General features: G+C 35.4%; 1 protein-coding gene across 7 annotated transcripts in view; it reads right to left on the reverse strand.

Annotated features, from left to right (window-relative positions):
* Nucleotides 1-12,489, reverse strand: part of FMR1 (fragile X mental retardation 1) — a 43,122-nt gene that overhangs the window by 17,439 nt on the left and 13,194 nt on the right. For all 7 annotated transcript variants that reach the window (XM_012665297.1, XM_012665303.1, XM_012665304.1 and 4 more), the window contains exons 3-9: nucleotides 11,916-12,009; nucleotides 9,413-9,484; nucleotides 9,002-9,150; nucleotides 3,034-3,127; nucleotides 2,831-2,947; nucleotides 446-616; nucleotides 275-353 (exon numbers count right to left, since the gene is read on the reverse strand). In XM_012665297.1, coding sequence (XP_012520751.1) covers nucleotides 275-353; nucleotides 446-616; nucleotides 2,831-2,947; nucleotides 3,034-3,127; nucleotides 9,002-9,150; nucleotides 9,413-9,484; nucleotides 11,916-12,009 — 776 coding nt within the window. The remainder of the gene's footprint in view (nucleotides 1-274; nucleotides 354-445; nucleotides 617-2,830; nucleotides 2,948-3,033; nucleotides 3,128-9,001; nucleotides 9,151-9,412; nucleotides 9,485-11,915; nucleotides 12,010-12,489) is intronic.

Consider the following 12,489-nt stretch of genomic DNA (forward strand, 5'->3'; position numbering starts at 1 on the left):
TATATGAAGAGGAGGCTGGGCAAATTTATCCTTCCAGGCATTAGTAGGTTTGAACTAGCAAAGCAATCTCCTTTGCATATCTTCAGAAAATGTAGTCTTTGAGTATCATACTTATACCAAATATTTCTCTTTGCTGCAGTAACAGACCATTTTTCAAGGATTATGTTTCAATTAAATGAAACCCTCCAGTGAGAAAAAATGGAATTCTATCAGTATAAATAGTTTACCTAAATTTTGTTTTTCTAATGTATATCAACAACTATTTCTGACTCACCTACTAAGTTCCTTGGAACTTGTATGACATCTTCAGCAAACTCAAGAAAGCTTCTAGCCTTTTTCACTGCATCCTGATCCTAATTTAAAAAGGGGAAAAGTTTTAAGACAAAAGATTAGCCACCTGAAATACTGAATTTTGGGGAAAAAAACTATTTAATAAAATATTTACCTCTCCATAAATATGAAATGTGCAGGTATCTTCATCTAGATCAATAGCAGTGACCCCAGGAACTTTTCTAGCTTGCTGAATATTAGCACCATGAGTACCAATGGCTAGACCCATCAAATCTTCTCGTACGATGAACTGTTCATGAAACCTCGAGGCAAGCTGTCTTGAACTCTGAAGAGAAATGCATGTCTAATGAATATACTTTATCAACTATTACAACTGTATTTACGTCAGCCATGTAAATTATCTTGACCCTGTACATAAGGGGCCTATAAATTAGTTTCAGTTGAAAACTAATAGGTTTTAGAAACTATCTCCCATAGCATAAGTGCTTTTTAGGTTACTGAAGGTCTATGCCATTTTATATATTTTTGTTAATAGGAAAGAGCTTGTTGACAATTTTCCAGGGTAACTTTTCAAAACCTATATGCAAGGCTGCCTTAGTTAACCAATAACATCAACAATGTAGTAATTAAGAAGCTGATCAAATGTTCGCAAATAAAAACCAGCTCACTAGGTCTAACAGACTCAATGCTATTTATGTACATAAAAAAGTTTTAAAATGCCATCTTTGCAAAAAACTTTATTCACTTCATTTTTATTAAAGGATTTCAGTATTTATATTTTTTCTAAAAACAGTTGCCATTTTTATAACTTTTCACTAGGTACTATGGTCTAAACACATCTCTGTTGAACTGATGACATTAAAAATACACTCTCCTTCCCCAGAACCTGAGGAAAGGAATAAAAAAACCGTTGGTCTTTTAGTAGTTAGTAGTTAAACTAAATGATCACAGAATGTCAAAGATTTAAAACTTATCTTAAACATGCATCTGAAACTAAAGTGAGATTAGAGTCTGTAAGACCTTGTGATCTGGATCCACAAGTATGATGAGTTCTTTCAAATATTCAGTGACGGCAAAACTAAGTTACATCGACACTCCAAACTTGTGGATAGTCACTGTTTTTAATAGCATTATCAAAATTTACTGTTTAGTTCTAGCATGCCATTAATGAAAACCAAACATATTAGTGGCTCATGTTGAAAATGGTAATTTCTTATAGGAATATGTGAATCTCTTTAATATTAGTAGTGAAGAAAGACAGGCATGCACACTAGTTTCTCATTATTCAACACACCTGATCATTTCAATGAATGAGTTTAACTAGTATAAACATTTTTAAAAGTACAATATCCATGGTTTTTTAAGACTGTAGTAGTAAAATGTACAAAATGTTCCTAGGACTTTTCAAAAAGTCATGTTTTTTGAGTCCAGGTTCATTAACCTGATTCATTCTTTTTCACTGATAATTAATTCATTGAAAAATAGTAAGCCAAAAGTATAACAGATCATTTAAGAATAATTAGATGTTTAAGAGGCATATGAGTATATTTCCATAATACTCACAATGAAAGTAAGGAGGCTGCTCAGGCCTAAAAGTTATAAGAGACTTGCTAAAGAAATCACAAAATTGTGAACACAGGGACATCAAGAAACAATGAGAGCAAAAAACAATTAAACAGAGCTCCATGGCCATAAGAAAAACAAAGCAGCAAAAAGGAGATTAAACTTTTCTTCTCCTGCTAAGAGTTCAGCAATCGCACATCAAGTTGGAAGGTGGCAAATTTTGCAGGGTTTTAAAAGAATACAGCCTTGGCTACCTTCTCTCTTAAAATGCTGTTTGGAACTCCTTTTTCTTTACTATTTCAACTGCACAGTGTTTACCCTCTAATGAAATGAATGAGGAACTCTGGAATTTGACAGTAATATACTTGAGCTGGCACATTAAACTAAAATTCATTGAGTTTCTATGGTCATGGATGGAAGTACTAGATAGTTATCAATGAAAATAAATGTATGGTGATGGAAATTACGGGAGGATTAATAAAAGTAGATAAAATGCACCTTAAGAGACGAAATAGTAAGTTAGGGAAATAGCCTCTGGCAGGAATCTGAAGACAGGAGTTTTAAAGAGTGACAACCAATTAGAATGAAGAAGTTCTAAACCCTTTTAAACAGAGATAAACATACATAATGAAAGGAATATGATTAGATATTTAAATACACTCTAGTACTTTAATGATAACATGTTATATGGAAGAAGCATTGCCTCATTTTATTAACAGCTTTGATAAACTTCTAGTAGAAGTGAACTGACCAGAGAAGTCCCTTAATATACACAAACTGCTGCTTAATTTTAGAACCTCAGGCATGAAAACTTTAGTATGATTATGCTTTGTACAATTTAATTTTCCAAACTATGGAACACAGGAATTGTTAAGAAATAGTAAATAAATGACAAGCTGCCCATATGCAAGTTTTGGCACTGTATAGTTATTATTTCTAGATAACCTTACAAGCAATGCTAGGGAAAGTGACATACCTCCAGCTGTTTACTGGCTTCTTCATTTCTCAGTATCAGAGACAACTTAGTACGCAGACTCCGAAAGTGCATGTCAATCAGCATATGTGCTCGCTTTGAGGTGACTTCACTGATGGACTAAATTATTTAAATTAACAACATTATTATCAAAGCAAATGCCCCAAATAAAATAAATCAAAAATAGACAACTCAAAAACACTCACCAAAATGACAAGCTGATAATTTTCTGGATCATAAGTTACAGAAAAGGCCCCAACTGCCTTTTTGAAGTCCTTATGTGCCGATTCTTTGGCACACCTAGAAATAAAAAGAATATCCATTGTTGAGGTGAATAATTGCCAACTATTAGCATAAATGCATGCAGACAGATTTATACTTAAAAGAATCATGGACTTTTTCCAAAATGGCTAACCAGACACACCACCTGCCAGAGCGTCTCAGTAAGAAGTTTTTTCAGATGAAAGAGAAAAAATGACCAAAAAAATGTAGATCAGATGTGGGGTTGAAGGAAGGGTGCCAGAAGGTGAGGAGCAGAACAAGAAAGAGCAAGGTATCGGCAAAGATCAACCCTCGAGAGGCTTAGAGTCTAGCAGGAAGGAAATCTAGATATCCAGGTACAAGAAGCTCAAAGGACCCCTGGGAGATTCATGATGAAGAGGCAATCACCATGACACACAGTCATTAGACTGGCCTAAGTAAACACGAAAGAGTCACTCCTACCAGCCATAGGCAAAAGCAACAGGTAACTTACAAAGGAAAAACCCATCAGACTAACTGCATACTTCTCAACAGAGACCTTATAAGCCAGAAGGGACTTAAGCCCTATTCTCAGTCTTCCCAAACATAATAATCGTCAGACTAGAATTCTGTATCCTGCAAAATTAAGTTTCTTATATGAGGGTGAAATAAAGAGTTTCTCAGACAAACACTGAGAGAATTTGTCAAGACCAGACCAGCCCTCCAGGAAATACTCAGTACTACATTATACGTGGATCAGCACAACAGACACCCACCAGCGTAAAATCATCCAAAAGCTAAAGCTTAGAGCCCATATACCATAATGGCTCAAGTGCTCAAAAAAAAAAAAAAAAGCAATAAAGTTCTACTCAACAGGATGAACAGAAATCCACCCCACTTACCAATTCTTTCAATAAATGTGAATGGCTTGAACTCCCCACTCAAGAGACACAGGCTGGCCGAATGGATTAAAAAATACAAGCCAAGTATCTGCTGTCTCCAGGAAACACATCTAACCCAAGGACTCATGCAGACTCCAGGTGAAGGGATGGCAAACAATATTCCATGCAAATGAAAACCAAAAGAAAGCTGGTGTAGCCATTCTCATCAGATAACACAGATTTCAAATCAGCAAAAATAAAGAAAAACAAAGATGGTCACTATATCATGGTGAAGGGAACATTCAACAAGAAGACATAACAATCCTAAATATTTATACACCTAACACAAGTACGTCCAGATTCATAAACCTAACCCTACTTGATTTAAACAAAATGATAAACAATGTCATCGTAATAATCGGGGACTTCAACACCCCACTGACAGAACAGGACAGAAACTAATTAAAGAAACAATGAACTTAAATGGAACTCTAGAACAAATGGGCCTAATACACATTTATAGAACATTCTACCCCCAAACCACTCAATACACGTTCTTCCCATCAGCTCATGGAACATTCTTTAAGATTGATCATATCCTAGGCCACAAAACATGTCTCAACAAATCAAACAAAATAAAAATTATACCATGTATCTTCTCAGACCACAGTGGAATAAAATTAGAAATAAATTCCAACAGAACCACTGAAATCTACACAAAGTCACAGAAATTAAACAATCTACTGCTGAATGATTACTGGGTCAAGGAGGAAATTAAGAAGAAAATCACAAGAGTCATAAAACTAAATGACAAAGGTGACACAACTTATCAAAATCTGTGGAATTCAGCAAAAACAGTCGTAAGAGTAAAATTCATAGCCATAAATGCCTACATCCAAAAGACAGAAAGATCACACAAACGAACAATCTAATGAATTCTCTAAAAGAAGTAGAAAAGGAAGAGCAAAACAATCCCAAACCCAGTAGAAGGAAATACTAAGGTTGGAGCAGAACTAAATGAAATCAATAACAAAACAATTATTCAGAAAATTAATGAAACAATATGGTTCTCTGAAAAAATAAAAAAAAAACAGGCATCTCACTAGATTAACCAGAAACAGAAAAGAAAGGACCCTAATAAGTTCAATCAGAAATGAAAAAGGAGATATTAAAACCAATACCACGGAAATAAAAAATACCATCTCTGAATACTATAAAAATCCCTATGGACATAAACTTGAAAATATGGAGGAAATGGACAAATTCTCAGAAACACACAACCTCCCAAGGCTTAATCAGGAAGAAATTGAACTCCTGAACAGACCAATATCAAGTTAACAAAACTGAAGCAGCAATAAAAAATCTCCCAACAAAAAAAAAACCAGAGGGTTTCACAGCCAAATTTTACCAGACCTACAGAGAACTAGTACCTACACTACAGAAATTATTTCAGAGCATAGAAAAGGAAGGAATCCTCCCCAACCCAACTCATTCTAATATGGAGCGAAAATCACCTTAATACCAAAGCCAGGAAAGGACACAACAACAAAAGAAAACTACAGACCAATATCCCTTGTGAATACAGATGCAAAAATTCTCAATAAAATCCTAGCAAACCAAATTCAGCTACACATCAAAAAAATAATCCACCATGATCAAGTGGGCTTCATTCAAAAGATTCAAGAATGGCTCAACACACATATATCTATAAATGTGATTCACCACAGAAATAGAAGCAAAAACAAAGACCACATGATCCTCTCAACAGACACAGAAAAAGAATTTGACAAGGTTCAGCACGTTTTTGTAAGAACTCTTAACCAAATAGGCATAGATGGAACATACCTCAATATGATAAAAGCCATGTATGACAAACCCACAAGCAACATCATACTGAATGGGGAAAAACTGAAAGCATTCCCACTGAGAACTGGAACCAGACAAGGGTTCCCACTGTCACCACTTCTGTTCAACACAGTACTGGAAGTCCTAGCCAGAGCCATCAGACAAGAGAAGGAAATCAAGGGTATCCAAATCAGGAAAAGAAGAGGTCAAACTATCACTCTTTGCTGATGATATGCTCTTATATCTAGAAAAGCCCAAATATTCTGCCAAGAGACTCCTGGAACTGATAAATAAATTCAGCAAAGTCTCAGGTTACAAAAGCAATGTACATAAATCAGTAGCATTTCTCTACACCAACAACAGTGAAACTGAGAATTAAACACCTTTCACAATAACAACAAAGAAAATAAAATACCTAGGAATATATTTAACCAAGGAGGTGAAAGGCCTCCACAGGGAGAACTACGAAACACTGAGGAAAGAAATCGGAAAATACGTAAACAAATGGAAAAATATCATGCTCATGGGTCCGCAGAATCAACATCGTTAAGATGTCTATACTACCCAAAGTGACTTACAGATTCAATCCCCATTAAAATACCAATGCCATTTTTCACAGATCTAGAAAAAATAATTCTATGCTTCATATGGAACCAGAAAAGACCCCAAATAGCCAAAGCAACTTTAAGCAAAAAGAACAAATCGGGAAGCATCAATTTACCAGGCTTCAAGCCATACTACAAGGAAGGATATAGTAACCAGTTTTGGTACTGTACAGTAACTGTACAGTAACCAGTACAGCATGGTACTGGCACAAGAATGGAGACATGGACCAATGGATCAGAACAGAGAATCCAGATATAAACCATCCTCATACTGCCATCTGACCTTTGACAAAGCTGACTAAAACATAGACTGGGGAAAACAATCCCTGTTCAATAATGGTGCTGGGAAAATTGGATAGCCACATGTAGATGATTCGAAGAGGATCCACACCTCTCACACCACTCACAAAAATTAATTCATGAAGGATAAACAGACTTAAACCTAAGGCATGAAATTATAAGAATTCTAGAAGAAGAGGTTGGAAAAACTCTTCCAGATACCGGCCTAGGCAAAGAATTTGTGAAGAAGGCCCCAAAGGCAATCACAGCAACAGCAAAAATAAATAAATGGGGCCTGATCAAATTAAGAAGCTTCTGCACAGCCAAGGAAACAATCAACAGAGCAAACAGACAACCTACTGAAAGGGAGAAGATGTCTGCATGCTATACATCCAATAAAGGGCTAATAACCAGAATCTACAAAGAACTCAAGGAAATTAGCAAGAAAATATCAAACAATCTCATTAAAAAGTTGTCAAAAGACATGAACAGAAGCTTTTCAAAAGATGATAGACTAATGGTCAATAAACATATGAAAAAAATGCTCGACATCTCTAATCATCATGGAAATGCAAATCAAAACTACAATTGAGATATTACCTAACCCCAGTGAGAATGGCTTTTATTAAAAAGTCCCAAAACAACAGATACTGGCATGGATGAGGAGAGAAAAAACACTTTGTACACTGTTGGTGGGACTGCAAACTAGTTCAACCTCTATGGAAAGTAGTGTAGAGATACCTCAAAGAACTAAAAGTAGACCTATCATTTGATCCAGCAATCCCATTACTGGCATTTACCCAAAGGAAAAGAAGACATCTTATTAAAAAGACACTTGCACTTGAATGTTTATAGCAACACAATTCATAATCGCAAAGATGTGGAAACAATCCAATTGCCCATCAATTCATGAGTGGATTAATATAATGGGGTATAGGTATACCATGGAGCACCACTCAGCCACAAAAATAAAAATGGTGAACTAATACCTTTTCTAACAACCTAGATGGAAGAGAACACCCTTTTAAGTGAAGTATTGCAAGAATGGAAAAACAAACATCACATGTACTCACTACTAAATTGGAACTAATAGATCAACACTCATGTGCACATATGGTAGTAAAATTCAAATAAATGAACAAGGTGGGAGAGGGGAGGAGGAGATGGGTAAATTCACATCTAACGTGTAGAATGCACATTATCAGGGTGATGGACAACATACTTACAACTTTGACTCAAACTGTACAAAAGCAAATCACGTAACCAAAACATTTGTACCCCCACAATATTCTAAAATGTAATAACATAATAAAAATAAAGACGAATCATGGATTCATATTAAATTTGATTTATGTAAAACATGCCATATCCATTTAAAAGTTTAGTTCCCTTGCTGTACATCTCTGAAATATTCAGCCAAACCAAGCATTTGATATAGAAAAATGAAAAAAAAGAAGTCATGCTCTTAAGGGATTACTGGTAGGCTTAGATCACCAAGGAGACATATTTAGAAGAACCACTCTACTCTGCAGGTTTCCTGATTTCAGTTACATATAAGTCAGTAGTTTTCTTGAGCCAACTGTTAGAAAGCTTTTGGGGATACCTATAAGCTATCTGATTTTGTTTTGTTGTCTTTTTTAAAGAAAAACTGCTGGCCAATTTGAGAGAAGGAAACATATAAAAATGAGAAGGCACAAATATTTATACACATACACAATCTCTAGAATCAAAAAGGATTTCTGTGTATTCTGAACTGCAATTTAATGTTTATCTGAGGCATAACACATCCAAATAAAATTCACCATATCCTCTTGACGAAATTTTCTACAAGGAATCTCTTATCTAAAGTTTTTAAGCATTATTTGAGATCAAGGATTATAAGACAGAGACGACCTTTTGAAGCTTCTTAGCTCTACTAATTACATACTTATCTGAAGACATTTTAGCTAAAAGGGAAAGACCTGGCAAAATCTTTATAGCATAGAATTTGATTTGTGACTTATGACAGAACAATCACATGTGTTTTATTCATTTCAAAATCTTAAAATTTGTAAATGAAGTTAATTAAACCTTAGAAAACAAATATACGTTGTGTACATCAGCCATGTACCTAGCCAAGTTAAGTTTAAACAAGTACAAGGCTGGCTTGATTATATAACTAGGAAAAGCTAAATAAATTTTTTCCCACTACTTTTGCAAGCCAAACCATTTTTGCCAAAGTTCACTAAATTTAAAATTCAATTTCTACTATTTTAAATGTATATTTTCTTAAATTAATCGTATATTGCCTGTAAATTCTCACCATTTCATGTGTACCAACTTACATTTGTCGTAAGTCTTCTGGCACGTCCAGTTTGATCTTATGGAAAGTATCTTTTGTGGCAGGTTTGTTTGGATTAACTGATCTTAGACGTTCAATTGTGACAATCTCATTGTATGTAGCATCACATGCTGCATATTCTATCACGTAAAACTGAGAGAAAAAAGTAAAAGTCATTCCTAGTCATAGTTTTTATAGTAAAAGCAACAAACTATCCCTATTCGGTTACTTTAAAATAGATTTTCTAGAGGGGGAAAAATTTAATAAACTGAAACATATCAAATAGTGAAAACATTTTAATAAAATGACTCAAAATGAGATACTACTTCAGACTGAAATCCAGACTGAAATGTAGAATCTGGGTTTAGAAAAGGGAATAGCGTAAGAAAAGAAATTTAAATAAACATTTTCCTACCTCACCCTTTATCATCCTCACTTTAGCTAACCACCAACAGCAAGGCTCTTTTTCATTTGCTCTGGAATAAACCTACACAAAAATCACAACACAGAATATTTAATGATTAATATAATTTTGAAATCCATAGATAATTAGACATTGAGGAAATTTTCTTAAAATGCCCCTAGGTATCTTCAAATCATATGCCATATACCTTCAACCAAATTGTACCCTTATGTACCCTGAATTAGACAGAGATACATAATCAGAAACTACCTGAGATTGCCTGGGAGCTCCCTATAAAAATCAATCTTCCTATCTTTCTGTTCTACTTCAATAATAATTAGTACTTTGAACACAGATGCTAAATAAAACCTGACCATTCATAAACATAGGCATAATTTCCTTGGATAGTGAGCTACAAAAATGTATCTAAAAATGTACAAATTTACTTTTGCTTTATTCTAATAAGCAAAAACTGGGAGCTACTGCCTCTGGCCTACTGCCTGGTCACTATATGAGTAAGACTACTGACCACTCATCCCACTAAGGATACCATGCTGGCATTCATGTCTCCTGGGGACTAACTAAATGGACAGATTCTAGGTCATTCTCTGGTCTCCTACTTCCTCTCTACTATAAAGGACAACTCCACACTGGTAATCCTCTGATATCATCTTCCTGTTCCCTGGCACACTGTGGATCAGTTCTTCTAACCAATCTCTCCGGTGACCATTTCAAAGTTCACTTACGATGTGCAGCATGGAACCTTTTGTGAAGACGCTAGCAAATCAAGGTTAATAGGAAAAAAGACAATATGGTATACATGGAGAGGTAGACAGAATTACTCAGAAGCAGAGAGGACAAGGAGGTTGGCGAAAAGAGGCCCAAGAGGAGAGAGAAGTACAGAGTCTAAGGTTGACAAGCAAGTCAAGGCTCAAACTCATCTCCGTTTACAACTGAAGTTAATGGTTATACCATATAACAGCTAAATACAACTTAACCTACCTTTCCCTCTTGCCTCCATCACTTTCTCAACTCTGCTCTTGCCAGAGAAATAACCTAAGCTAATTGTTATGTAATACAGTGAGGTCATTCTAGCAAGTGTCTCATTAGTCCCCACTTGTCATGTGACTAAATTGTGGAAAAGTCCCTTTTGTTCCTCCATCAAAGACTACTGAGTACTCCTGATATAGATAGCCCAAAAGACCTGGTTCTTGCCTTCAGAGAGCTTGAAGTCTGCTGAGGAAGCAGACGGCTAAGTATAGACAGTGTTTCTGTTCCCTATTAGGATCTGTTGCAAAACTATGCCCAGTTGCCTACATGTAGTAGGTACTCAGTACATTTTGGCAAATAAATAACACTTTATCCTATTTCCACTTTAAAACTCTTGAGAGAAGAACACGGGCCTGGACAATCAGAGATCTTCCCTGACCACTCTCTAAAATAGCACTCTTGCCCCTACATCACCTTCCACCCTCCCTCTTGCTCTTTTCTTCGTCTGACTTACTCACACCTGTCATATTAGCTAGCCTCATTGGAATGTGACCTCAAAGGCCAAGGACTCTGTCAAATAAATGATGTCCAGAAAAAAAGACAATCAACCAATCAATAAATAAATGGCACAGAACTCTGTCCTGTTTCACTGCACCTTTAGTACCTAGCGCAGCAAATAAGAACTCAAAGACCTAGAACCATTTTACTTTACCTATACAAATGTCTACTTAGCTGCTTCCTTCATGTTGCAAATATTCATGAAGTTGCAACTATTAACAGGCATTATATTTAATTTTGTGGAGAAAGAAGAGAAGCAGCTCAAAATGTGTGTGAAAGGGTAGGAAGAAGAGAATACTACAAAAAGTATACAAAATACTGTAAGTGCCTTAAATACAAAACCAATTTCCAATGGAGAGAGAAATCACAAACATAATGTTTTTGTTCATGTGTTAGATCTCTAACAGCACCTTTCAGTCAAAGAGCTCAATGGCAGATGAGGTGGTTCACAGTATGTCCTGCAAAAAAGAGGTTTTGCCTATATGTATAAACTAAAGGTTGTAGGCTGTTTTAAAAATACATACCAGGAAGATTCACTGCTATGTAAAGAAATTTTAGGAAACTGATCTATAATAAAGCATGATTTCTTTCCTTTGTAAAATTAATTTTCCTAATCCATTTTGCTTAAAATGGAGACACAGTTGTAAATGAACAACATAGCATTCAAACAAAGATTCCAAGATTGAGGAAAGGGGGAAAAGAAGTACTAGTGGGCAAATGAACTTTGGGTAGTGACTTTCAAATGGATGTGCTGACTGCTGCTCAAATAGCGAAATTTAAGCACCACATATCATTTCAAATCATTATTAAGACGGGTTAGTCAAAAGCACATGTCCATCTCAGCTATAATTTTCAAAGGAATTTAAATAGTGTTAAAGACAAGGTATATTAAAAAAAAAAAAAGCACAGGCGAATTAAATACCCCAACTCCTTCAATGCTTAATAACTCTACAGCAGGGGAACTCACCTCAACTTCATCACTTTCATTTATATCTTTATTATAACCTACAGGAGGTGGGAATCTGACATCATGGAATGGAATCTGCCTCTCTGGCTGCCAACTGCAAATAAGCAAATATACAATTATTTAGCATGCTTTTCATGTTTAACTGAAACAATGACCACTCTGCCATCAACTTTTGGGTAACTGTGACCCTCTTTTTCTAGTTTAAAGAAGCAAATGCTTTAAAATGGGTCAGTTTTTGCTGAGTGCGGCATAATGGCAACAGGAACATTTCAACAAAGTCTGCATGCAGCACAGCAGCCTTGTACTTCTATTTGGAATATTTCTCTAAACACAATAGAACAACATCATGATTTTTAAAACTCTTTTTTCTAATAACTTCAACTTCTCAGAATTTTAAAAGACCACAACAGAAATTTCCTTTGATATTTAAATTAAATGTTAGTATCATTAATTGTTAGTAATATCGACATACTTTCACTTGCAAAGGAATTTTAACCACATTCCAAAGACCATAGTAACTGCCTGCTAATTCCCAAGCAAAATGGGGCAGTCAGCATGTTAGCAATTCACAACT

The sequence above is a fragment of the Propithecus coquereli genome, unplaced genomic scaffold, assembly GCF_000956105.1.
Source record: "Propithecus coquereli isolate 6110/MARCELLA unplaced genomic scaffold, Pcoq_1.0 Scaffold99, whole genome shotgun sequence".
Lineage (NCBI taxonomy): Eukaryota > Metazoa > Chordata > Mammalia > Primates > Indriidae > Propithecus > Propithecus coquereli.